Source organism: Canis aureus, chromosome 11 (genome assembly GCF_053574225.1).
Source record: "Canis aureus isolate CA01 chromosome 11, VMU_Caureus_v.1.0, whole genome shotgun sequence".
NCBI classification, from domain to species: domain Eukaryota; kingdom Metazoa; phylum Chordata; class Mammalia; order Carnivora; family Canidae; genus Canis; species Canis aureus.
The window spans coordinates 26,237,352-26,263,924 of record NC_135621.1 but is presented as its reverse complement, the minus strand read 5'-3'; the positions used below and the strand labels follow the sequence as shown (position 1 = coordinate 26,263,924).

The following is a 26,573-nucleotide window of genomic DNA, read 5'->3' as shown; positions in this document are numbered from 1 at the left end:
TACCACAAATGTAATGGCTTAGCCCCACACTGTGTATTATCCCACAGTTCTCTACTCAGACTCAGAAGTCTGGGTGGGTTTGACCAAATTCTTTATTCAGGGTTTCACAAGGCTGAAATCAAGGTGGTGGCCAGGCTGGGTGCTTATCTGGAGGAAAGATCCACTTCTTGGGACGCCTGGGTGGCTCAGTGGTTGAGCATCTGCAATCGGCTCAGGGCATGATCCTGGAGTCCTGCACTGGGCTCTCTGCATGGAGCTTGCTTCTCCCTCTGCCTGTGTCTCTGCCTTTCATTGTGTCTCTCATGAATAAATAAATAAAATCTTAAAAAATCCACTTCTTCCTCAGCGGCCTCTTCCAGGTTCTTGAGGTTGCCCACATTCTTCCTTACCCAGCCCCTCTATCTTCAAACCACCAATGATGCATGCTGAGTCCTTCTCACACCTTCAGGTTCTCTGGTTCTGTCACCAGACAGACAAAACTGTTTTTCAAGGGTTGGTGTAACTAGATTGAGCCCAAACAATCTTCCTTTTGCCATATTTCGTAGCATAATCACAGGAGTAAAATCTGGGGGCAAAGGTCAGGAGACTGACTTGTCTTAAAATTCTGCCTACCACATAAGGTAAGTATATGTTTACTTTATAAGAAACCATCCAACTGTTTTTCCAAAATGACTGCACCATTCTACTTTCCCACCAGAAGTTGAGAGTTCCAGTTGCTTCAGATTCTGGCCAACATGGTATTGTCAGTCTTTTTAACTATTTGGGGGTTCTTGTGGTGTCTCATGGTAGTTTTCATTTGGATTTCCCTAATGCCTGATGATAATGAGATCTTTTGGTATCCTTATTAGAGCATAAAATTTTGTTTGATGTAAGGTTCTGCTTGAAAAAAAGGTTGAAAGAGGGGTGCCTGGGTGGCTCAGTCTGTCATTTGCCTTCAGCTCAGGTCATGATCCCAAGGTCCTGGGATGGAGCTCTGTGTCAGGCTCTCTGCTCAGTGGGGAGCCTGTTTCTTCCTCTTCCTCTGCTTGTGTTCTCTGTGTCAAATAAATAAAATCTTAAAAAAAAAAAAAAAAGGTTGAAACCTACTGGCTTAGATAAACTGAGGTTCTTACAGAGTGTAATCTGTGAATCTCTTAGTGGGGCTCAGGGCTTAACCACTTTTCTGAAACAGTGAAACAGTCTCTCTTTTCTTTTTTTAAAGATTTTATTTATTTATTTGAGAAAGAGAGCAGGAGTGGGGGCGTGTACAGAGGGAGAGGGAGAAGCAGACTCCTCGCTGATCAGGGAGCCCAAAGTGGGGCTCGACATGGGGCTCTATCCCAGAACCCTGAGATCATGACCTGAGCCAACAGCAGCAGCTTAAGCAACTGAGCCACCAGGTGCCTCTCCTTTTCTGAAACAGTCTCTTGAATGTAGATAAATGTAGGTAAATCGTCAGTATAAGCACTATGCTCCATGTGTGGTTTAGAGATGAAAGCAACAAACATTTCTTGATTATCTACAGGGTTACAATCCCAAATCTGAAATTCTGAAATCCAAATTATTCTGAAAACCAAATGATTTTTTCTTGGTTGGTATCAAAACTCATTGGTAGCAAAACTTAACACGAATGGGTTTTATTTGTTTATTTTTTTTACAGAAGGACTCTCTTTTGTCTTATGCCTGTGTTGGCTGCCTGGAAGCCTTGCTTGACTACCTGCATGCCCGGAGCCCAGACATTGGTAGAAGCCCTCCCCATTCTCTGATGTTCCCATAGGGCTGGCCAGCCCCTGCCACCTTTCTGTCTCAGACTCCCAACCTCTGGTTTTTGATTTACATTCATTTTGTTTAATTCTTTTCACAACATGCAAGGGCATTGCAATGCCCATTATATGGATGAGGACACTATGGTCCAAAGAGGTCAAGTAACCTGCCCAACCAAAATCACAAAAGCTCCAAAGTTGCAGAACCCTTCCCACAATAGTGGGATATGTGGTCTCCCTAAGCCATGCAGCATAGGTGGATAGAAGCCCAGGGAAAAAAGAAACTTCCAGTGGCCAGTTTGTCCAATGCCCTGCCTCTAGCTGAGCAGCCCCTTTTTAAGCCAATAAAAGAAATTCCTCTTCATCAATGTTCCAAGGCCTATGGAAAAGCAGTAACAACCCAGGGCGACTGATGTTTCCTATAGCATTTCATGTGGTCTCCCAGCCCTGGAATCGGTTTTTGCTGTTTACCCTCCTGGATGCTGGAGAGAGTTCCTTCCTCAGACCTGAAATCTTGAGGCTCATGACCCTGGTAAGTACAGAATGGATGGTCCTGTGGGGTGAAGAATGTCATTAGCTGGGTGTTTTTGAAGAGTCCAGGTAGAAGGGTAGAAAGTAGAGGGGCTGGGTGGGCCTTTACCTTACAAGAGGCCTGCTCAGAGAATTTCCTGTAAACACCCACATCTTTTTACCCCAAAAGACCCAAATACTCTAATTCATTCACACATGAAACATTGGCCAGGGCCTGCTGCCACATCTAGATCCTATGTTAGGGACCAAAGAGGTCACTGAGCCAAATGCTCTGGCTTTTAAGGGTCCCTCAGTCTAGAGAAGGATATAGATAAGGAAACTAATAGTTAAAACATGACAGTATTAGTGGCACAGAAGATATGCTAAGTGCTTGGAATGCAGTAAGTGCCTATTGAATAAACAACAAAGTGAGCCTGTGAATGATAGTGAAGTGGATCAATGAATAAATCAGTATTTGGTATGGGAACACAGAGAAGAGTACAGTTGACCATTGAATACTATGGGGGTTAGGGGTGCTGACCCCCTCACAGTTGGAAATCTGCATGTTAGCTTTTGACTCCCCCTCCCCATACTAACTACTAATAGCCCACTGTTGACTGGAAGCCTTACCGATAACATAAACACGTATTTCACATGTTCTATGTACTAAATACTGTATTCTTACAATAAAAGAAGCTAGAAAAAATGTTAAAATCATAAAGGGAAACTACTTTTACAGTACTGTACTATATTTACCCCAAATAAATATACAGGTCTGTGTATAAGCAGACCTGTGCAGTTCACTCCTGTGTTGTTCAAAGGTCAACGGTAATAGCTTCTGCCAGAGCCAGAAGGGAGAGGTGAATAAGGATGTAGTAAGCACTAAGTTAATGCCTGTATTTCTTTAATGAAATGAAAGAACATTCAACAGGAAGGTAACATTTTAGCTGAGACTTGAAGGATTAATAGGCCAAGAAGAAAAATATTCCAGGTAGTGGAAGTGAAAGCAGGGACACGAGCACATGGTGGTATATTTGGGTAACCACATGTATTCTATTTTGGCCATGAGTGTGAGGTGACAGGCCAGGGAGTGAGGGGAAGAGTACTGAAGGGGTCAGCAGGACCAACTCTCAGGGTTTCACAGTCTGCCTCATTTACCCCACTCTTCTATGATACAACCCCACCACCTCTGCCCACCGACCCTGAGCTCCTGAAGGCAGGGTTCTCTGGGCTTCAGATCTATGCCCTCAGCCGAGTGCCAAACACAGCAGAGGCACAGGAAATGTCAGTGAATGAAGGAGATACCAAATCCCTGTGTGTTTGGGGCTTTTCTCCCTGGCCTAGTTTGTGCGGTTCCAGAGCAGCAGTGTCCTCTCTCACGAGGAGGTGGATCATGTTCTGCAAGGCGCAGCTTTGACTGACCTCTCCACCCTGTCGAACACCACACTTCAGGCTCTGCATAGCTTCTTCCTGCAGGTGGGTGGGAAGGGAATGCTGTATAGCCACCATAAGGCTAGATCCACTCACCACCATCTTCACTATGGAGAATGGGCGCTCTAGCCACAGCGGCCAATGGGAAGCCAGGAATGCAGAGGGTAGAGGGTAGAGAGGGTCTGTATGGAGTGGCCACTGAGGCCTGTATTCCCTGCCACCTTCTCTCAGGTCCAGAGCATGGGCCTCCTGGCTGATCACAGCATGGCTCAGACCTTGCAGACCTCGTTGGAGGGCCTTACCCCCAGCACCTCCTCCGCCCAGCCGCCCCTGGACATGCTGTATCCTTTCTTGCATCTGGGAGCCTTGGTCTGGGCAAGGTCACCCAGGCTATGGGAGGCTGTGGCATCATGCTTCAGAGGGGTGACACTGTCTGTAGCCTTGTCCTTTAAAGTATATGTGTTAATGAGGATAATTAATAGTGATAGCAAGGACAATGACTTACTGTTTTAAATTCCCACCAAGGACCAGACACATTACATGCACTGTGTCTAATCCTCACAGAAGGTAGAGGTGTTAGCATAGCTGTAACTTAGACCAGAGAGGTTAAATGACATGCCCAGAATCACACAGTGATAGCATTAAGATGTGACCCCTGTTTGTCTCCAAAGCCACATCACCAAACTCAGGAAGGAGCCAGTCTTTCCCCAAGAGTTTTAGAGAAAGTAGTCCAAACCCAGTTCATACTGGTGCTTCCCTCAGCCTAATGGTGCATGTATGCACGCGCTTGATGACTGACCTGTCCCCGAGAAAGACTGGGGCTGTGGGCAGTGGCTAGAGGCCCTCTGGGGTGGTTGTGGTGCTCCAGACACCAGTGGAGCTGGTGGGTGTTGTGTGGTCGTGCTTCCTCCCCACCCCCACTGGCTACCTCCTTGTCCCTCCTCCTTCCCCTGTGCCTGAAACGGTTCTGTTAAATAGCAACTACCTACCCAGGTGTTGAGGTCCCAGTGTTAGAATCCAGCCCACAATTCTGAAGAATTCTGGGCTCTGGAAGTGTGGTTCTCCCGTGGTTGGCTCTACCTTTCTGCTGTTCTCCTCTCATGTTCTGCCAGTTACCTGGGAGGAGTGGCTGTATCCCTGTCCCACATCAGAGACTGACCCTCATGACTCGAAGGCCCAGAAACAGAGAGAAGAGAAAATCAGAGCAGAATTATTGGGCAAATGGATGACAATTGTAGCCATTTACTCCATTGTTGACATGGAATAAGGAAATAAAATGATACACTCGCATGTCTCTGTTGGCTCTGTAAAAACATTTCAGTCTCAACTTCTCTGGACTCTCTGGAGCTGGTAACTCTGCCAGTCAGATAGTGGATTGCTTCAGAAAGGAATGTGTCCTGGTAACATGTAAGAAGCACCAGCCGGTTGCCTCAGCTGTACTCAGAAAATACCCGGCCGGCCATCCACGGGGCTAGAAGTGCGAGAAAGGCTAAGTGTTCACTACCTGCTACCCGTGCGATCCAAGTGCCCTAGAGGCACTCTACCTGCTGCCTCACCTCATGTGAAGGTGGAGAGAGGTGCAATGCCCAGGTAAGGAGGCTGAGCAGGGCAAATCTGCCTCGCTAGCCGAGCCCCACTGTTCCCTGGCTGAAGCAGGCCCCTCGTGTTTCCCTGGGCTCTCCCCAGCACTTGTATTTCTATGTCCACGTGTGCGGTTCTTTTACTGTCGGCTCTCCACACCTGTGCCTGCTTCCTGCTCCCAGCTCAGCCCACCGCGCCTCTGCCTCCCGGTCCCCCACCCCCACCCCCTCTGGGTGCCGGGAACTGGGCAGCCCACCCTTACTCCTGGGGTCTGGCTGTACCGACCCTGCACAAAACTGAACTCCGGCCTAATGAACGGATAGGGAGGCCCCCGAGACTGGGTTTAGAAGCTGGTGGGACTGGAGCAGAGGCGCCAACTTCGCACTGCAGGGTTCTTAGATAAACAACAGCGAGTCGTGACCCACCGAACCGATCCGGTCAATTTCGGCTTAACACTGTCAGCTGATGGAAAGTTTCGGTCAGGGCCCCAGTCCGCTGACGCGCCCTTTGAGTCGGGCCCAGACCCCACGCAGACTTCACTTCCTCCAACCTGAAGGAGACGCGGCGGCCAGCGCGAGCGCCCGGCACGGGGTGGGCGGGACACGACTCCCCTTCGCTGCGCTCGGCCCGCGGGGGGCGGGGCCGGAAGTGAGGTCAGCGGGGCGGCGGTCGCGGCCCGCGCTCATAGGCCGGCAGCGGCGCTCGGAGGTTCCTGCGCTACCGCTGGCGCCTAGTGTGAGGTCCCGCGCCTTTGCTACTCGCCCCGCGGGTCGTGGAGCGGGGCTGCTCGCCGAAGTCCTGCCCGCGAGCCCCTTCCCGCAGCGCCCGGCCAGGTAGGTGGGGGCAGGGGTCGGGGGAGGGCGGGCTCCCGGTGGGGGGTGGGGAGGCAGGAACCAGGGGCCCTGAACCTGCTGCTGGGTTAGGGGGATGAGACTCGGGGCTCCGAACACTTCTTGTTGGAAGGACTCGTTCTCTCCCCTGGGGAGACCCAAAGGGCTCGGGGCAGCAAGCCGGGTCCGCGAGCCCGCGTGGCCGGCTCAGATCCCACCGTCGCCATATCCACCCTCACAGAATGGGTTCGGAGTAGGTACCCAGCACCCAGCCAGGAGGAGCGCTGGGAGCGCACGGGGCGGGATTGAGAGGCAGGGCGAGCGGGAGTAACTAGAAAAAGCAGAATCCGCCTCCACGAAGTCCGCTTTTTCGGTTTTCCTTCCCAACTTCTTTTCCCTTTCAGTCATTACCGGCTGTCTAATACCCCCAGGCTTCAAGTTCTGCCCTAGCCCAGGTCTGGTTCCCTGAGTTTAGAGCTTCACGTGGAAGGCAGGTGGTCCTGGGTGCACTTGGGCTACTCCTTCCCATTTTTAAGGCTTCAGTTGTCTCCTCTTCGTAGGATGGCTCCGAGGCGGTTCTCTGAATGATCTCTGCAGGCTCTGTCAATAACAGCATCTTTCCCCTGGAGCAGGTGTCCTGATAGAACAGTGGCAGCTTTGAGGTAGCCTGTGCTCATTTAGAATCTTGGTTTAGCCTGCGGATAGCTGAGTTCTTTGGGCAGTCACCTCACTTTTTTTGTGCCTTGGTTTCCACATTGGTAAAATTGTGCCGCTCTCATCTCAGTGGGAGGCCTCCTCTGACCACGGTTTCATATTGCATCCCACCAACTCCTTCATCCTTCTCTGCTTATTTTACAAGTTTATTGATTGTTTCCCCTACTACAGACAAAAGTACCACGAATGCAGTGATTTTGTTTGTATTAGACACTGCTGTATTCCCAGCTCTAAATGAGTGTGGTACTCAGAAAATAATTAGGGAATGGTGCTCCAGTAGGAACAGGTGTTGTGGTGCCCGTGGTTCCATAGTGAATGAGTGGCAGCCTTCTTACCCAAGCCTGTGCTGCCTCCTTTCCTGCCCTACATCCCTTCTTCTGTTCTTTTTTTCTTAAAGATTTTATTTTTAAATAACCTCTACACCCAGTGTGGGGCTCGAACTTACAACCTCAAGATCAAGAGTTGCGTGCTCCACTGAGTGAGCCAAGCAGGTGCCTCATTTCTTTTGTTCTGATGATAAAAGTCAGAGAGGGAGGGAAACTGCAAGTTTCATATGTCCCCTGACTGCCTGGGATTCCTTAACCAGATAATTTCTTGGGATCCAGCATGGGATGTGTTGAAAGGAAATAATGACCAGCCCCTCTTTCCCCAGGCTAATACTCACCCAGTCCTTTCTCCCTACAGCAAGGAGATGACTTTCTTATCTCTGTTTTACAGGTGGAAAAGCTGAGGCTCAGAGGCTGAGCAATTTGCCTGAGGGCCCACAGTCAGAGGCAGAGCTCCAGCCCACAGTTCTAGACACTGACTCCTGTGCCTTAAGCATCCCTAAATTACCAATATTACCTGTTTCATCCTTTCTACCATCCCACAGTGTTTGTGTGTCTGTTGGTCACAGGCCCTGGGCCGAGACTGGTGCTCCAGGGCTTCCCGAAACTGAATTTGTGGTATTTGGAGGCCATGTTATGTCAGGAAGTTGCCATTCACTTGCACTCTGTGTTTTATATAACCAAGCTCTGGATCTCACCTCTCTCTGGGTTACTTTCCTAGCTCTAGGATCTTACCTATGGATCTTCTTCAGTTCCTGGCCTTCTTCTTCATCCTGCTATTGTCTGGGACAGGAGTCACAGGCGCCCTGAAAACCTCCCTGGACCCTAGTCTGGAAATCTGTATCCTTTGGGATGGCAGGGGGGTTAATGAGCTGTTTCTAAGGAGATCTATAAACAGTCTTTCTGTACCCACAACCCCTTGGATTCCAGGGTTGGAGCAGACGCAGCCTAAGGGGACAGGGGAGAAAAAGTGAGGTTCTCTAACCAAACTTTGATCAAGTCAATTCTCTTCTGATCCTCAGGTTCCGCATATGTTAAATGGAGAAGGCAAGGCAACCCCCACAGGGGCTCTGAGGATTGTGCATGTGTTTTGCATGTTGTGGGTAAGACTCAGGCCCTGGTATACTAGGCTCCCTACTTTGGCCAGGCTTTGGGGACACAGAGAAGAGTCAGGACCAGTCAGTCCCTGTCTTTGTGGAATTCACAGGCCTTACGCTGGACTCTGTAATCAGCACTAATGAACCATGGACAGGAAGGAGAGGCATGTAGATACACGGTGCTTTGGCTTTGGAACTGGGTCTTAAAAGAACAGAAACTCATGGAGAAAGGGGTGGTGGCATTCCAGGCAAAGTGTACATTATAAGCAGAGGAGTGGAGGTTCTGGGAATAGTGAATGGTTGTAAAAGGTGGCAGGAAGACCATGGGAGGGGAGGACAGGAGCCAGTTCCTAAGGGATGTGTTCAGGGTGTTGGATATAGAATCTTGTGTGAAATGGACAAACGATACATTGCAGGATATCTGTACCTCTCAGTTTGTTTCTTCCCTGGAGGTGGGAGGAGGGGGAGTGTCTCAGCTATGGGCATCTATGGCCCTTGCAGATACTTGCTGGTTGGGAATGGGCCCTCTGGACTGGGACCAGTGGATTATCCAGGCAGGAGTATGGGTGTAAGCCCCTTAATGCTATTCAGACAAGAAGATGTTTGAGGTGAAACGACGAGAACAGCTGTTGGCACTGAAAAACCTGGCACAGCTAAACGATGTTCACCAGCAGTACAAGATTCTTGATGTCATGCTCAAGGGGCTCTTTAAGGTGCGTAGGGGCTCTTTAAGGTACGTGTGGGCACGGGGTAGCTCATGGCAGGCCTAGTCTTTGTTCTGGGCACTGATGATGGGTAGGAGTTCCCTAAGGGGATGGTGTTCAATGAGGGGAAACTATATGCACAAGATTTGAAATAGGGTTTAAATAAATAGGGCCATCTGTGAAGCGTTCTGCAAAGCCGCTCAGCCTAGGTGGGGTTCCCTCAGGTGCTGGAGGACTCACGGACAGTGCTCATTGCTGCAGATGTGCTCCCAGATGGGCCCTTCCCCCAGGACGAGAAACTGAAGGATGGTATGGTCTTCCCAATCCTACCCTTTCCTCCTCCCCACTACCTTAATCTTCTACAGCTGCTTCTTCCCTCCTATTCTTCTCACTTTTTTTCTCTGGAAGTATCCTCTTACAACACCTTGTCCCATATTTCTCCAGGCATTTCTAGGCTTCAGAGCCAGTTTTCTGGGCCCCTGATGTGGGTATATTCCTTTGTCCTGTACTGTGCTTGGGGCATGAGAAACAGAGAAGCCTCTGCCCATGACCCCACCTCAGGGATTCTTGCCTTTTCTACCATCCTGACCCTTGTAGAGAAGGCAAGGGTTGTTCCTATTTATAGGAGAAAAAGCAGTTCTGTTGAAGAGACTGGCCAGTGTGGGCAGTTAAGAGTGCTCTTTACTACTGTTTTAAAGCCCCAATTCCCTTAAATCCTTTTTGAGACACTGGGAAGAACAGATAAGATAATGTTCTGTGTCCTCTTATCTCCTCTTCCAAGAATTGTTCTCCTGTGGTAATTCCCCCCCCCCCCCCATTAAGTGGTTATATTCTAACAATAAAACTGGTTAGATTATACTGTCTGGGAAAAGATGGAAATAGCACTTAAATGTCAAATGGTGGGGACTTTACAAACATCACCTCAAATCTCCGCTCTCAGAGGAAGGCACCATTGCCTCCATTTTCTAGATAAAAGAGGACAAGTAGTTTGCTCTTGCAAACCTGTAAACCAAGCTAACTCCTGAGCTCTTTGAGGTTCAAGATTGTTCTGAAGCCCAGAGGTTCCCACTCCACTTGTCTTGGACCCAACCTGGCATCTACTTATCTCTCTGTGTGGCCTGGCCAGTGCTGGTGAGGGCTGCCTGGGCTTTATCTGCAGTGGTGGCTCAAACAGGGACTTATAGCAGGGCTGGGTATGTAGTTATAGCCTAGGTTGTGGGGGGACCTGCTGCCATGATGGACATACTAACTTAGTCTGAACTGATCTGTTGATGAGAAGAGGGACATTAATGGGAAAATTGGTGAAATTCAGATAAGGTCTAATAATTAATATCGATGTTAATTTCTTTGTTTGGATAGTTGTACAATAGTTATATTAGATGAAGACATTAGGGGAAGCCAAGTGAAGGAATTTTATAATATATGATGGAAGCCTAAAATTATTTTAATATAAGTTTTTTTTTTTTTTTAAGGTTTTATTTATTTATTCATGATAGGGAGAGGCAGAGACACAGGCAGAGGGAGAAGTAGGCTCCATGCCCGGAGCCCTTCACGGAACTCGATCCCGGGACTCCAGGATCATGCCCTGGGCCAAAGGCAGGTGCTGAACCACCTAGCCACCCAGGGATCCCCTAATATAAGAACTTAAGTAGTTAAAACATAATAAAATTGGGAGGTGCCTGGGTGGCTCAGTTTGGTTAAGCATTTGCCTTTGGCTCAGGTTATGATACTAGGTCCTGAAATCTAGCCCCACATTGGGCTCCCTTCTCAGTGGGAAGTCTGCTTCTCCTTTCTCTCTGACACTGCCCTGCTTGCGTGCCCACGTGCTCTCTCTCTCTCTTTCTCTCTCAAATAAATAAATAAAATCTTTAAAATAAAATAAAACTGGAAAGAGATTTAAAAAACCGCCAAAACCCTAATGTGTTCCCTGGTTGTCCTAATAGTCATGACCCCTCACACATACTACAGTTGTGTTAACTGTGGGGCCTGGCTCTGGATATTTAAAGGCCAAGTTGGGGAAATAAGATCCAGCCAAGCCTCATGTGACGCATGTGTCTTCATGTGCAGAATGGCACCCGTCTCTCTGGTCCCCACAACAAATGAGATACAGGGGGAAGAGCATGGCCTTTGGAGTCAGACCTGGGTTTGCAGCCCAGATTTGCCACTCACCAGCCATCTGAGCCTCATTTTCTGTCTGTAAAATGGGAACAGCAGCCTTATCTCCCTCAAGGTGGCTTTGAGGATTCATTGATCTGGTGGACCTACAGCCATTAGCACACACTATACACATGGTCAGCACCTGTGGATAGTGGGCACAGTTCCCTTGTCTGATTAGTAGGCTTAGTGGGCTTCTACTCTCTGTAGGGTGGCTGGGGCTGGCCAGATGGGCAACAGAAGGGCATCTGCCCAGGCCACTCATCAGGATCCTCTTGCCAGCTTTCTCCCAAGTAGTGGAGAACACAGCCTTCTTCGGTGATGTGGTGCTGCGCTTCCCGAGGATTGTGCACCACTACTTTGACCACAATTCCAACTGGAACCTCCTTATCCGCTGGGGCATCAGCTTCTGCAACCAGTCGGGCGTGTTTGACCAGGGGCCCCACTCGCCCATCCTTAGCCTGGTAAGGACTAGGGCAGAGGAGGTTCAGGAGCCCTCTGCCTGGTGGTGTACTGTGAACCTTGAATCTGCCTTCATTTGGGCCTGAATGTCAGCCCTTGGTTGTGCTTTCTGTGATAAGCCTCAGGGCGCCTTGAGATGCTATCTCAGGGAGTTCTGTGGTGACCTGGGTCCCTAGGGGTCATCACCTTTTTCACATCTGCCTAAGCGTTGGGCCTGGGTCCCACCATGGAGGGAGTGGCTGTGGGTAAGGAGTCAGGAGAAGGCAGAGGATGACTAATTTTTCTTCATCCATAGATGGCCCAGGAGCTGGGGATCAGTGAGAAAGACTCTGACTTCCAGAACCCATTTAAAGTAGACCGCCCAGAGGTAAGCTCTTGGGGCCTATGGCCATGTGTGGTCTGCCTCTGCCAGGTCATGGGAAGCCAGGTCATATAGGGGCTGGAGCATGAGGGCTTTCAACTTGGAGCCAGACATACTTGGGGTTGAATCCATATTCCATCACTTGCTCATTGGTGTCTTTGAGTAAGCCCTGTCTTCGTTTCAGGCTCTCTGTCTTTTCATGGTATATGGACCCCAGCTGTAGGGGAGGCAGTCAGAGGCTGCAAACACACCCATCCCGATGTATAATAGGCATCCAACATCAAGTGGATGCTGGGGAGATCAGGCCATGCTTCTCTGCCCTTGAGCTTCTGAGCACTCAGCCAGGCTTCTGTCTCACATTCCTGCATATGCTTTCATCCAGAGGTGGGCTCTGAGGGCTGAAGCTGCAGGGTAGGATGACAGATGGGGACACATACAGTAGAGGGGAGAAGGGAATCAGGTAGAGGGGCAGGAAAGGCTGGAGGACTGGACTTGTCAAATCACAGGCTCTCAACTCTGGTGTAGGGAGATGTGTCAGGGTCTTCGAGGGACCTAGGATTTTAGCCTGCTACTGTTCCATGGATGCTGAGAGGTCAGAGACATCAGAGTTTATTATAGCAAAAGCAGTATCCAGACTGTTGGCCTGGTCATATGGGTTCCCCTTGTTCCCCAAGTCACCCGTGCAGATGCTATGCATGCAGTGGGTTTGTGTGAATCTGAAAAATACCAAGCTTGAAATATTTATAGCCTTTATAGTGAATAGAAGCAAACTTACTCTTAGAGGGGCAGTTGTCATGTCATCCTTCCCAGTTTTCTGCAAGCTTTCCTGACAAATGGCCCAGATACAGAGTGATCGGGGCTTTTCTTTCTTGGTGTACCCAGTGAGAACATGGAGGGATGTTCAGGGCTCTTGTTGATTGCCTCCCCCACAGTGTCCCCCATCCCTCCCCACACCCTCTCCCCAGCCCTCTTAGCTTAACTTAAATTTCCACATGAATGTGCTATTCAGTCTCATTGATCTGATAGGTAGAGGCTAGGACCAAATATGTTCAGTTTGTTTCATACTGCCATTAGATTAAAGCTTCCATAATAGGACTCTGAGCAACAGAATGAAGCCAGCCTGCAGTGTTGAGCTCAACCCTGTAGTGTTGCAGATTCAGCTAGCTGTGATAAGTCGTGGGTGGGCCAGTAGGTCTTAAGTTAGACAATCAGAATGTGCTCTAAGGCCAGTCAGTTACTCGTTACCGTCCACACATCTTTGATGTCATTGTCAGTAGTTACAGGGAGCAATAAATGGACCCAAAGCAGCCCTTATCCCCAGCAAAAGGACATTTCTTTTTTTTTTTTTTTTCTATTTAGAGAGAGAGTATGCACATTCATGTGTTAGTGGACGGGGTGGGAGGGCAGAGGAGGAGAGAGAGCAAGAGAATCTTAAGCCGGCTCCATGCCCAGCATGGAGCCTGACATTGGGGCTCAGGGCTCCATTTCATACCCCTGGGTTTGAGAGATCATGACCTGAGCCGAAATCAAGAGTCTGATGCTTAATCAACTGAGCCACCAGGCACCCCAGTAAAGAGACATTTCATGGCCCACTGCTTCCCACATACTACTACTTGATTTGAATCATCGTTATATTATTGACCTGAGCCCTGAGGGCAATATCACTATGGAGTTGCAGCCTCAGTTGCCCTACTTGGCATAATGGAAGGGCACTCAGGCATCAGGAGAAGCAGATGGATTTTTATCTATCAGATTAAAACAGGTTGTACTGCCATCTATGTCTGCACAGGGTCATTTTGGGAACTGCTTTTGATGGCATTGGGCACATTAAAATAGTTCACTACTGACCATATCCATAAGAGTTTTCCTATCACAAGGTTGAGAGTAACATACCCAACAGCTGATCAGATTATCAGCTGCAGCTGCCACTTGGCTTGGGCAGACTCTAGAATTATTTGCCAAATGGCAGGGCTAGATCTAAGAGACCAAGAGGATTAATTGTTCCTTCCCCAGATGCTAAGATTATTGCTACAGAATCAGTGTGCCACATCCCAGTACCCACAATTCCACTTTTTCTCTAATTGTCCCCTACTCTCACCTGGATTTTCTTTCCTCCAGAAGGGTCAGATATGAATGGGACAAGAGCATTTTTACAAAACATTCAAAGACACATATTTTCCTGGGGAGATCAGGCCATGCTTCTCTGCATGGGCCTGATCCATCATGGGCCACATGGGCCACTGTAGGGGTACTAGAGGGAGCATACCCAACCAAGTGGTTATTATCCTAATGATCTCAGGTCATACCATTCCAACCAGGGACTCTAGGTGGTCAAGTCAGAAATACAGAGTCCTCTGCTTTGCTCCTGTCCCTGGTGGAAGGTATGTCGCCAGTCTAGTACAATGATGCATTTAGGTGGCAATGCTAGTTAACTGGGCATTATAGTCTTGATCAGTGTTTTGATTCTGGTTGGTCTCATCAGGGAATGGGCCTTATGACAGGCATCTAAACAAGTGATCTGGATTATTAAATTATCAACCACTATTTGTTTTCATAGTTTGTGGCCTCAAAGAGGAATGGTTGTCTTTGATCTGCCCATCCATAGTCTTCTGAGTGGCAGGCCATTAGCATAATGACAGTCAGTAGAAATATGATGTGCATGATATTAGGCATATTATCTAGGCAAGGCTGGTGGCTTCTAATTCTGATCATTATCTGACTGGCCTTGTTGCAGTCAGTCTTCCAGCATTGTCACTGGGGCTGCTGCTGCCAATAGACAAGAGTGTCTAGGGTTCCCAAGAGCACCCCCAGGTTTGATGAGGACTGAGTGTATAGTTCTGCTCATGGCTGTAATTTAGGATACAATGCAAAATCAGGAGAGGGAAAAAGGCTCATAGGGTGAATTTTGAGGGAAACCAGGCATAAGCCTCCAAGAGTCCTCTCCCAATAGAGTTCTTCAGGACATACTTCATTCCCTCAGCAACAAGATGTGACATGTGAGAAGCTGTCTGTCAGGGAGGTTCATTAAAGACTCGGTGCCTAGGGTTTTTATCAGGAGCTGGTCACTTAAGCGCCTACAGCCCAGTGCATACCAGAATTCCAAACAACCAGGGGAAAAGCACGTGTTCAGCATAAACCACATTGTTGGCAAAGTTTAGGCTCAGTGAGTCACTCATCACTTAAGGTGGTGAGAGCCCTCCCAAAATCCAAGTTTCCAGATACCAGCCAAGATCCAACTTTAGAAGCAGGCCTTTCAAACGATAGCAGTCAGACTGGCTATTTAACTCTTCTGGACAGTGCCATTAGCTCTTAATTTAGGTGAACAATTAGTGGATCAGGCATCAGTATTTAGTGGAACCTCTGAATCAAGGCCCCCTTTGAACCAGAGGCTTTGCTTCAGGCAGTAGAATGGGAGATGTGGGTTTTCCTACTAGGGTTGCTGTCACCCTGTCATGTAACATCCCTCGAGGTTGCTTGCTTCCATTGCAACCCTGATAAATGGCCAGTGTAAGAGCAGTCAGAGCATATCCAGCAAGAATATGCAGGGACACTCAAGGCCGTGGCCAATTGCCTTTTTCAGTGAGGGGCACCCACAGGGATGCTTTATTGCTGCGACACTGGCTCTCCTTGCCTTGTAGATCAGGAATGCCTCTGACACAGGAGGAGGGTGAGAGCATGCACCAGAGAGAATGGATATAGGATAGATTTAGTTTGGCTCTGTCCCAGTGTGCTCTGCTTGGAAATTACCATAGCAGTAACATGCTTGCCTTACTTCTTGTTGGCTGGGGACATTCTCAAGATTTTACCCACTGTTTGGCATTCAGTAGGGACCTGTCCTACCAGCAGCAGTTCAGGTTTACTCAGCTCCCCTCATGTACTCTCCATGCTAGGGAGTGTTCTGGGATGTCCTCTCCTCCTTCTTAGGTACCCATCACTAGAATGAACTCCCACCTCTATCTGCAGGCACGTCCCAGACGTCAGCCCTCTGGAGGCTGGGGAGGAACCAGCAAAGAAGTCCTAGAATGACAGTGTGAGAGTAGAAACCCAGGAGGTGATTGTTTCCCAGAGTCCCTGTGAGGAGAGTGTAGCAAAGAGAGAGTGAATGGCTTGTAGCAAGCATCTGCTGGAAGGCCGAGGAGCATGAGGCCTGAGAACTGGCCCCTGGCTTTAGGAATATGGACACTGGCTATCAGAGATCCTAATATAAGCTGTTTTGGTGGAGCAGTGGGGACAGAGATTAGATTTCAAGAGAATGAGAGTCAAGGAAGTGAGCACAGCAAATGCAGACTACCTTTGAAGAGCTTTCTTTTCAAGGGGAACAGACCAATGGGAGAATAGCTGGAAGGAGTGTGGATTCCAGGGGAAATTTTAGGTAGGAGAGACTAGGCATTTTGGCATGTTGATGGAAATAGCACATTAAGGAAGAAGAATGGATGGTGCAGGAGCGGGAGAGTTGCTGGAGCTTCATCCCTGAGCAAGTAAGGCAGGGGAGATTTGGTGCCTGGAAGAGCAGTGTGGGCACAGAAGCAGCTGGGTTGATGGATGTGGAGGTAGGAGCTTGTGGAAGTTGTCTTGTGAGTGTTTCTGTCCTCTACAATGGTGTGTGGGGGAGGAGTGGAGTAGGGTTGGGGGCTCAAAGTGTGTCTAGGAGAATGGCTGAGTGAGCAGACCAAGGAGACATCCCAGATTGCCAGGCAGCACGAAGGGCCCACTTGAGGTTAATCTCAGGAATTCTTTTTAAACGTTTTTATTTATTTATTTATGAGAGACACACAGAGAGAGGGAGAGACATAGGCAGAGGGAGAAGCAGGCTCCCTTGGGGGAGCCCAATGTGGGACTTGATTCCCAGGCCCAGAGATCATGACCTGAGCCAAAGGCAGATGGTCAACCACTGAGCCACCCAGGCACCCCTAACATCAGGAATTTAAAATAGGCATTAGGGCAGGCCCAGTGGTGCAGCGGTTTACTGCCGCCTACAGCCCTGGGTGTGATCCTGGAGACCCTGAATCGAGTCCCGCGTTGGGCTCCCTGCATGGAGCCTGCTTCTCCCTCTGCCTGTGTCTCTGCCTCTCTCTCTCTCTCTGTATCTCTATGAATAAATAAATAAAATCTTTAAAAAATTTAAAATAAAATAAAATAGGCATTAGGCCTAGTGGGAAGGGGGTCTGGGAAAAGGAGAGGCAGTGTTTCTCTTCTGACCAAGTCAGGTTTGGGCTCCCCTGGTGAGGCTGAGCCTTCTGGGGTTGCCGGGCCCAGATCTTTTGACTTCCTCTACCCCAGCCAGAAGCTACACCTCTGTGACTTGGGGAGTCTCCCAGCTCCTCACCCATCTCAAGAAGATCAGAATTAATTAATAGGGATAAGAGGCAGAGTGTGGTAGGGGGGAACACTGTCCAGAGAGGTGGGAGGCCCTGGGGACTAGTTCCAGTTGTGCCTCCCACTTGCTATATGACTTAAGCATATCACTTACCCTTTCTGGGCCACAGTTCTCTGATTTCACCCCATCTTCCAGATATTCAATCTAATGTGGCAGGTACTTTGCTCTGCAGGTAGACCTTCGTTTGTTTTTAATTTCTACCTTGATCAACATTTGTCACATTTGCCCTAAATAAATGGGCATATTTCACAGCAGAGTTAACATGAGTTTGGGGTACTATTGCTGCATTTCATATTCTAACATGGTTCATTCATTTATTTAAAAAATACATACTGGGATGCCCGGGTGGCTCAGTGGTTGAGCATCTGGTTCGCCAGGGCATGATCCCAGGGTGCTGGGATCCAGCCCCACATTAGGGTCCCTGCTCAGTGGGGAGTCTGCTTCTCTCTCTGCCTCTGCCTCTCTCCCTGCTTGTGTGCTCTCTCTCTCTCTCTCTCAAATAAACAAATAAAATCTTAAAAAACAACAACAACGTACTGAGTGCCATCTATATGCCAGGCAGGGGATGCCTAGGTGGCTCAGTGGTTGAGCATCTGCCTTCAGCTCAGGACGTGATCCCAGAGTTCTGGGATCAAGTCCCACATCAGGCTCCTGCATGGAGCCCGTTTCTCCTCCCTCTGCCTGTGTCTCTGCCTCTCTCTGTGTGTCTCTCAAGAAATAAATACACAAGACCTTTAAAAAAAAAAAAAAAAAAAAAATATATATATATAAGCCAGGCAGGTCCTGTGCTAGGGGGTGGTATAGCAGTGAGCAACACCTGACAGGATCCTCTTGTCCTTGTCCTGCGAGGTGGGGGTGGGGGTGAGGGGGGGTGGCAGGCACGAAGCATGTGATCATGAGGGAGGAGCCAGCCCCAGCTCCAGCCAGGAGTCAGGGCAGGTCCCTGAGAGTGGTGACTGCTGAGCAGGAGCTAATGTAGCAAAGGGGGCAGGAACAGGACCACATCATGTACAGAGGCTTGAAGTGGGAGCGACCAGGGCATCCAAGAACCCAAGGCAGGGAGTGTGAGGGAGGAACACGGGTAGGCAGCATGGGCCTGCAGATGCAGCATTTGGAACTTGATCCTGAGAGTAATGCAGAGTAGAGTCACAGAAGGGTTTAAGCAGGAGTGTGATATGGTCAGATTTGCATTTTGCTTTTTTTAAAAGATTTTATTTATTCATGATAGAGAGAGAGAGAGAGAGAGAGAGAGGCAGAGACACAGGCAGAAGGAGAAGCAGGCTCCATGCCGGGAGCCCGACGCAGGACTCGATCCCGGGACTCCAGGATCTCGCCCTGGGCCAAAGGCAGGTGCTGAACTGCTGAGCCACCCAGGGATCCCCGCAGATTTGCATTTCGAAAAGAACTAACTGCAGTGAGGAGAATGACTAGAGAATGACCAGAGTGGGTGGAGAGAGCCTTAGGAAGCCCGGAGAGTCATTGGGAGGGAAGTGGAGATGGTGATGGGGTTAGTGATAGGAGAGACGGAGAGAAATAGATGAGTTTGGGAGAGACTTAGAGTTATAATGAGCCATGCCTTGGCCAAGGACTCCACGTGGAGGGAGAAGGGGGGCAGCATGGAGCCCTGCTGTTCTTGAGGACAGGGACACTGGAAGAAGATTGGGTTTTGGGGAGATGGCGGCATACCAAGTGTGGGGCATATTTGGGATATCCTAGTGGCGTTTAGATATGGAGATGTAGATTTGAGCAGCAACTGACATATACACGTAACAAAAGCCGTGGGTTTAGATGAGCTAGTCTGCAGAGAGCAGACGCCCTGGGGATTGCAGTTGAGGAATGCCTCCACTGAAATCCTCTTCTTCCCACCCTGGCTTGCCCTGTGTTCCTGTCTCTTCACCAGGACCACCATCCACGTACCATGGAAGCCGAGAGCCTGGGCACTACCATCTTCTTTTCCACCTCCTTTTCAGGGTTGTCAGTTTGACCTCTGACCCACTGCTTTCTGTGTACTCCAATGCCTGGGCTTCTCTGCAGCTTGTTTGAAAGCAGCGGGATGCCCACAGTCCCTGCTCTCACTGGTGCCCTCCCCTCCTCAGGGTGTGGGGGAGAGGGGTGGGTCTATGGTCATCTTGGGCACTCAGCCGCCTCACCTTGAGGAGTCTGCTTATGGTTTCGCAGATGTCCCATGCAGGTTCACACCTCAGCACCTGCCCCTCTCTCATCCTGTTTGCCTGGTGAGCTCCTGGATATCTTTCAAAATGCTCTAAGCAGCTTTTCCCAAGCTTATTGAACTATCTCCTTGTCTGTAGGCTCCATGAGGACAGGGCCTGAGTCTAAGCAATCTTCCCACCACCACAAGCCTACAGCAGCCTAGCTCAGAGCAAACTCTTTGCTGCCTGCAGACTAAACCAGACTGCTCTGCTCTTCTCTCAGTTCATTTCCAGCACCGACCCTTTCCAGAAAGCCCTGAGGGAGGAGGAGAAACGCAGGAAGAAAGAGGAGAAGCGGAAAGAGATCCGAAAAGGCCCACGGATCTCAAGATCCCAGTCTGAGTTATAGCCATGAGCAGCCCAGGGCTCAAGGGGCCAGGAGGAGACCAGTCCAGAGGAAGAGGTGGAGGTATCGACTGGTGGTGAGAGCTGGCCCTTGTGAAAGAGGAGGTGGCATTCCCTCAGCCCTCTGGAGCCGGCTCTGCGCCCTAACAGAAGTGACTGGGCCACAGAGGGCTGGATTTCCTCCCAGGGGCCTCCCTGGAGGGAGTTCCAAGGGGGCCTTCAGAGGATGCCATGCTGCAAATCAAACCACATCAAGATGCTGGGGGATGCTGAAGGGATCCCAGCTGGACTCTCCCTTTGGGTTAGGACTGCTGGCCAGCTGGCTGCCACCTTTCTGGAGGAGGCAGCAAAAACCAGGCTCTGAGCCACTTGTGGAAGTGCCATGCCTGCTGCTGGCCCCACTGTGGCACTAAGCTGCCCAGCACAGGTCCCAGCTCCCTGCAGTGATATAATAAAAGCCAGCAAACCCTCCGAGCTAACCAAGGCTGGTTTGGACCCCAGGGAGCTGTGAACCCTTTCGTGGGGCAGGGGCCTGGGTAGGGGGACCAGGGGTCCTCCAAGATGTAGAGACTACCTTAAAGGATATTCCCACCTCATTACAAGGAGCCCTAGGCCCTGGCAAGGCAGTGAAGCAGGGGCTTGGCTTAGCTCTCCTATTCCCTTCTCAGCACTGTCCTTCATGAAGGAGTGAGCAACACGATCTCTGTCCTCAGATCTCTGGAGACAGTTCATGAGCAGGTGCAGGGTAGAGTCAACATGTAGTGTCTGGCAACCCTAGAAGTCCCTTGGCCTGTGGGTAGAGGATGTCAGGGGACAGGCTGTAGCTCTGCAGAAGGCTGTGCTTTGCAATGGCAGTGCTGCCCCAAACTGGATTGGTCAGATGGAGAGTTCCCCATAGCAGAGACCAGGGGCCATAGAGCAGGGAATCTGCAGAGGGAATTAGGCCCTGAATGGGCAGCTACCCTTGAATCATGCTCCTCCCAGGCAGAGGAAGGAGGGACTCCGATGGGAATTCCAGTTCAGTTTCTCTGACCTTGCCAAGTCATATCTGTCTCTTAAAAGAGGAGAAACACATGACTATCCCAGAACCCTCCACCACCACCCCCACCTCTGATAAGAGTCCAAGAGAGATGGGAGTTTTGTCTCCGCCGCTCAGACTTGCTGAGTGACCTGACCCAGCCCTTCCCTGTGCTGTGGCTTCATTGGCAAAATGAATTTTAGTCTGAATCCTCTGCCCAGCCCTAAACTGCTTCTTTGAGTCTGGGGCCTGGCTTCTCAGTGACAGATGCTCTTTTCTGATGGGTCTTATGTCACCCTGTATGTATAGTTAAAGAGGGGTCAGTCTTACCTATCTTCACCTCTGTCCTGTCTGGCTCCCCTCTCCTTCTAGGCTCTACCTTCTACACCTTCAGCCTCTCCATCCTCAAATGGGCCCAAGTTTCCCCATCTGACACCTTCAAAGAAAGAAACAGAACCACTCAGCTCTCCCCCTCTCTCCTTCCCTTTGATGCCACTGGTGAATTGTTCCTGGAACTCCACCTCAAGTCTTAACTGTAGGCAGAGCCTTCCGATTTCCTTGTCAGGAAGTATAGAGGCCGTGGTTCCTTGCAGCTAGTATTCAGTCCTCTGAGCAAAGTGCCATTAACCAGATGTACCAACCATAATAGGAGTTGTGCTGGTGGAGGTAGTGGCTGCTGGGACTAGAGTTACCAGTGGGGCAGGGGATGAGGGCGGTTCTAGTAGCCACACTGTCTTCACTGGTGTTTTCAGCATGGTCTTAGATATTGTTCCTGTCTGCTGAGCTTCAGAGTCCAATCTGAGGCACCCCTGGAGAATCTCAGAGCTCCCCTATATCCTCAGAGGCAGGGTTTTTCAACAGTGGCATTTATTTACCTTTAGGGCCAGATAATTCTTTGTTGTGTATATAAGGATGGCTGTTCTGAGTGTTGTAGGATATTAGCATTCTTAGCTTCTGCCTACCAGATGCTAGTAGCAGTCTCTGGACATTACTAGATGACCCCTGGGGGCAAAATCTCCCTGGTCCACAGCCCTTGTTCCTCCTCATCCCAGTCCCACATCTTTGTCTGCTGTCCCTGGTTCCTCAGTCAGTGCCCCCAGGGAGATGCTGTTGGAAGCTCTCTGAGATGATCCTTCCAGGCTTCTGGGCTAGTATGTTGTCCTGGTTCTCTACCCTCAGTCTGAGTCTGCTCTGTCTCTTCCTGATTCCTCTTTCCTCACCTGCCCCTTAAACAAAACATTTTAAGCTAAATCTCTCCTCTCTGCTCTTTTTTTCTTAGCAGCTGCATCCTCTGAGACTCCAAAGCTGATGGCACCTGCCCTCTTGCCCCTTATAACCCTAAGTCCTTATGTTTCAGTTTTTCCAAAACCAAACTTACTAGTTCCCATCCCCAAGCCTAATCTCTGTGTCAATCCGTAGGGTACATGTTCTTGCCTAATCCTGGAGGAGGTGACAACTAAATCTGGGGGAGGAGGAAGGGCACGGGGCATGGTGAGCAAAGCCCTAAAAAGGGAGGTGTCAAAGGTAGTAAATGAAAAAGGATATGCAAAGTTCACTTCCTCTGGCCTGTAGTAATTGCCCAGTATGTGGTATATCTCTGGATATATGGTTGTCTGCTCCCTCCCTTTTCAAGTGGAGAACCTAGGTCCCTTTTTTTTTTTTTTTAAGATTTATTTATTTATGATAGAGAGAGAGAGAGAGAGAGAGGCAGAGACACAGGAGGAGGGAGAAGCAGGAGCCCGACGCAGGACTCGATCCTGGGACTCCAGGATCGCGCCCCAGGCCAAAGGCAGGCGCCAAACCGCCGAGCCACCCAGGGATCCCTGAGAACCTAGGTCCTAAGGAGTGACGTGTCTAAGGCTGCTCCAGCCCCGAGAGCCAGTCTCTGTATTCCCAGTCAGGACAAAGTGCCAACTGGAAGAGATGTTCAGTTAGGTGGGATCCAGGGCCACAGGGAGAATGCCAGTGTTCTGCTGAGGCTGGGTGCAGCAAAGCCACCTTTCTTTGGCAGTTTCTACTGAGCCTTCGTGTGTGCCTCTGTAGGCCACTTTGTTAGGCACTGCAGCCTCTGGACAGGTCCAGTTGGGAGTTGGGACAGCACAGAGTGAGAGTAGGGTGTGCCTACTTCCCTGTTCATGCAGCCCTCTTCTCTGGGTTGGGAGACCACTAGACCAAAGTGACTTATGGTAGGCCAGCAGACAGTCACCCTTCAGTGTGGGGAGCCCTGCAAGAGGCTTAGTCAAAGGTGGCACTGCCCAAGTCAATGCCTGGTCCTGAGCAGAGCAGCAGGGTTTGGTTTTCTGTCTCAGGGTAAGACTAGTAGGTGTAGTCTGCATGTGAGCTCTTCTACATGTGAACAATGAAGAAACATTCTTGTCCTTTTTTCCCCCCAAAATAGGCAACTTTTTTCTTGTTATACATGTTCATTATAAGAAGTAATTTAAACAATGCTGAAATACCAAGGAGGAAATAAAATTAACCCTAAATCCAACCACCCTGTAATCAATGACTGACAGTCAGCTGTTGGACCTTCCAGCCTTTTAACTTTTTTTTTTTCCAGCCTTTTAATGTGAACACATCTCTATTTTGTTGGTTACAATAGCTGCTGTGTATGGGCACATACAGTATGTCAGGCCTTATGCCAAGAGTGCACTGGCAGCAGCAGCTCCTGCCTTAGGGTCTTTGTCCATATCTGTTCCCATGGCTACGTGAGACACGATTCCTCAAAATTTTAGGTTTCTTCTGAATTGTCAGAGTCCTTTGTTAGTTGCATCACACCCACTACTTTCCCTTGATGATTTGTGCCATTGTCTGCTTTTTACTGTTTAATGTCTGTTCTTTCACTACCGGAAGCTCTCAGAGGGTCAGGAACTGCCACTTTTTGCCTGTCAGAGACATTCAATAAATATTGTCGAATGAATGTGCAAATGATCTCGTTTAATCTTCAAAACTGAGAGAGCACTGTTTCCCCTGCATTTGAGATGACAAAACTGAGGCTTAGAGCAGTTATTTAGCCAGCCCAAGGCCACACTGGATCCACCTATCTGCCTCCACGTGGCCTATGTGCTCTCCCCTCTTGACCACAAGAAACCTACTTTTCCTTTTTAACAATATATTGTGAGAGTCTTGGTCAATAAATAGACATTTATGTACCTCATCTTTGATGATGCCATGGTATCCCATCGTGTGGCTGTAATTTGTTCATCCACTGCTTTATTGGGCTTCCCAATTTGTCCCAGTTACAGAGGGTCTGTGATGAACGTCTTTGAACTAACCTGTTTGGGCACTTCTTTGAGCACTCATGCTTTTATTCTATAGGGTAAATTCCTATTAGTTTGCACATATGTTTATACCGTGATCAACTGCAGGATGGGGCCACGGGGCGCGTGAAGGAGTGGGACTCTGTGCGGCTGCGGCACCGTGACAACGCTCGTGCCTGGGCCACGCCTCAGGAGGCTTTTGGTGGTCTCGGGTGCCCCAGGGCCGCCTTCTGAGGCGCCCGGGGTGAGGACTGTCGGAGTGGGCGCGTGGTTGCGACAGGTGCTGAGGCTTAGAGGTTGTATGATGCACTCCGCACTCGGGACAGCTCGCGGCCCGCGCCAAGCCTCCGTTTCTACCTTTTTAAGAAGCTTGCAAGGAATAGCGACTTGAAAGATCCAGACTCTTCGGGGCCCCAGTGTTGGGGGGCCAGGTTTGATTCTACCCGCTCTCCCGGGCAGGCTGGGCGGGGGAGCAGCTGGGAAGATGACGTAATGTGCTCCCAGCTCCGGGGGCGGCCAGCGGGCGGGGGCGAAGAGTGTTAACCCTTCAACCCCCAGCCCGTGGGTGCGAGAGCTTGCCGAGGCAAACCCAACGGAAAAGGGAGCGGCGCCTTTAACCGTGGGGAGGAAGGCTGGGCCGAGGACCTGGGGCCTACTCTCCGTATTTGCTACGGGCCAGCGAGGGGTGGGGCCTCGCTATGCAAATCTAAGCTGCTGATCGATGACGCGCCATCACCCCACGCGCCGCTTCGCTCGCCGATTGGCCGCGATGGGCCTGGTCCCATTGACAACAAACAAGGGGGCGCGCGGCCTGGGGGCGGGGCCGCGGAGGGCGCGGGTTGGGGCGGGGGAATCCCGCCCCGCCCCTCCCGCGCGGCGCAAACATGGCGGCGGCTGGCACCGGCCGGTGAGGCGGTACCGGGAGGGGACTGTCGGGTGTCATGGGCGGTGGCGGCTGCACCGCCCCCGCGTCTCCCTGAGCGGGACGGCAGGGGGGCCTCCGCGCCGAGCCGGGCGATGGACGAGAGCGGCGAGCTGGGCGATCTGGAGACCATGGAGACGCTCACGGAGCTGGGCGATGAGCTGACCCTGGGGGACATCGACGGTGAGTGCTGGTGGGTGGGTGGGTGGGTGGGAGTGCGGGGGCGCGCGGGGAGGAAGGGGTTACGGCGGCGCGCGGGTGCGCGTGCGCCCACCCCCCGCAAGCCCTGGCGCGCGGGAAGGCTCGGCACGCGCGGTCGGCCCGGCGGAACCCAGCCCTGCCGAGCGCTGCGAGTTTGGGCCCCCGCGCGGCCGCCGGGTTCTGCGGCGCCGCGTGTCCGGAAGCGGAGCTAGGGTCGTGGGACCGGGGGCGCGGAGCCGGGGGCGTCCCGAGCCCCGGGGGAGCAGCCTGAGGAGAGCCGCGACCGCCGCCTCCCTCGCGCGCCTACACGCGCCGCCCGGGGTCCCGCTCTCCCGCCGCCCGCAGCTCCGCGGCGCACCTGTCACTCCCCGCCCCGCTGCAGGGGCGGCTTGGGGATCACCGAAACCGGGTCCCCAGGCTCCGCGCGCTGCTCTCTGGGCTTCCCGGGGCTGACCCGCCGCCGGGTCCCCTGGCGCTCAGGGAAACTTTGGGCAGGGAGCGGCTGCAGAAGCAAGTTGCTGATGAAGCGAGCGGTGGCGGCGGAGTGTGGACACTTCTCTCCGGGGTGGAGACCCGGGCGCTCCTGCTGCCGCGCTGCAAAGGGAATTGAGCAGCGAGAATTTTGAGTTGTGGCCCTTCGGGGACAGGCTGGGGAGCGGGTAGCCTTTGTTCCGGAGACCTTAACAGCGGAGTGGAAGAGCTGGTAGGAGCCCAGGGATTCTCTCTTGCAATGCTCTCATTTTGTGACCATGGGAACCCAGTGTTTGGAGAGGGTCAGCTACTTGCCCAAGGTCAACCAGCTGGTTAGAGAGCCCATCTCCTGGGCTAGTGTTGGGGTCACTGTATCAGGCTTTCATCTGACTCTTGGTAGTGAGGAGTCCAGTGAATAGGTTAATAATCATAATAGTAACTCAATAGTTGGGTTCTTCTGGTGTTGTAGTCCCCAAATTCTTTTTATTGTTTCACTTCTCACTAGGGCCCCATGGGAGACTGAGGCCAGATGTTTGCTTGTCTAAGGTCACTCACCTGAGATTGTCCAGAACCCATGCTTTTAAGCAGTGACTCAAGTGCATTGCGCTCTTAGTTTATAAAGTGCTGTCGTGTCCAGGATTTCACTACAGTCTTGCAGGCAGAAACAGTGGCTACATCCCCATTGTACAGATGAAGACACTGAGGCAGCAGAAGATTCTCTTCTAGAGGGAGAGATAAGTGGCAGCAGCTAATTGAAAAGGATCTGTTTCTCATTTTGCTTCTGTGACGATTAACCCCTTGGCTTGTCCTTGCCTTCTGTTTTTGGCCCTCTTGGCGGTGAGCTAATAAGACCCTTA

General features: G+C 50.6%; 3 protein-coding genes and 1 long non-coding RNA gene across 15 annotated transcripts in view; 3 read left to right on the top strand and 1 right to left on the bottom strand.

Annotated features, from left to right (window-relative positions):
* Nucleotides 1-4,973, top strand: part of MEI1 (meiotic double-stranded break formation protein 1) — a 73,596-nt gene extending 68,623 nt beyond the window's left edge. For 6 of the 11 annotated variants that reach the window (XM_077914331.1, XM_077914332.1, XM_077914327.1 and 3 more), the window contains 5 exons: nucleotides 1,640-1,721; nucleotides 2,120-2,274; nucleotides 3,597-3,728; nucleotides 3,915-4,024; nucleotides 4,796-4,973. In XM_077914331.1, coding sequence (XP_077770457.1) covers nucleotides 1,640-1,721; nucleotides 2,120-2,274; nucleotides 3,597-3,728; nucleotides 3,915-4,024; nucleotides 4,796-4,841 — 525 coding nt within the window. In that variant the 3' untranslated portion in view covers nucleotides 4,842-4,973. The remainder of the gene's footprint in view (nucleotides 1-1,639; nucleotides 1,722-2,119; nucleotides 2,275-3,596; nucleotides 3,729-3,914; nucleotides 4,025-4,795) is intronic. The other 5 variants (XM_077914333.1, XM_077914326.1, XM_077914329.1 and 2 more) reach the window with 4 other exon arrangements.
* Nucleotides 466-5,893, bottom strand: LOC144323626 (uncharacterized). The gene is made up of 2 exons (XR_013389013.1): nucleotides 5,690-5,893; nucleotides 466-5,154 (listed from the first exon to the last, which is right to left on the bottom strand). It is a non-coding gene; the product is annotated as an uncharacterized LOC144323626 (long non-coding RNA).
* A 44-nt stretch (nucleotides 5,894-5,937) lies between these two features.
* On the top strand, nucleotides 5,938-24,039 carry CCDC134 (coiled-coil domain containing 134). Of its 2 annotated transcripts, none has more exons than XM_077914322.1 (7): nucleotides 5,938-6,097; nucleotides 7,856-7,974; nucleotides 8,823-8,944; nucleotides 9,160-9,244; nucleotides 11,372-11,553; nucleotides 11,847-11,918; nucleotides 19,723-24,039. In XM_077914322.1, the coding sequence occupies exons 2-7, from the start codon at nucleotides 7,872-7,874 to the stop codon at nucleotides 19,846-19,848; spliced, it is 690 nt and encodes a 229-aa protein (XP_077770448.1). In that variant the 5' UTR covers nucleotides 5,938-6,097; nucleotides 7,856-7,871; the 3' UTR covers nucleotides 19,849-24,039. The 2 variants fall into 2 exon arrangements, with proteins under 2 accessions (XP_077770448.1, XP_077770447.1); XM_077914321.1 differs by having other exon boundaries at nucleotides 11,300-11,553.
* Nucleotides 24,040-24,972: 933 nt separating this feature from the next.
* The window catches only part of SREBF2 (sterol regulatory element binding transcription factor 2), a 61,449-nt gene continuing 59,848 nt past the window's right edge, over nucleotides 24,973-26,573 (top strand). Inside the window, exon 1 of the mRNA XM_077914320.1 lies at nucleotides 24,973-25,227. Within this exon, the coding sequence (XP_077770446.1) occupies nucleotides 25,140-25,227 (88 nt within the window). The 5' untranslated portion in view covers nucleotides 24,973-25,139. The remainder of the gene's footprint in view (nucleotides 25,228-26,573) is intronic.

Bases quoted from the DNA above. Each gene is read 5' to 3' on its own strand.
- CCDC134 (XM_077914321.1), top strand. From the start codon at position 7,872: ATGGATCTTCTTCAGTTCCTGGCCTTCTTCTTCATCCTGCTATTGTCT. The intron at 9,245-11,299 runs GTATGGTCTTCC...TACTCTCTGTAG, and splicing joins GGACGAGAAACTGAAGGATG to GGTGGCTGGGGCTGGCCAGA. The intron at 11,919-19,722 runs GTAAGCTCTTGG...CTCTTCTCTCAG, and splicing joins TTAAAGTAGACCGCCCAGAG to TTCATTTCCAGCACCGACCC.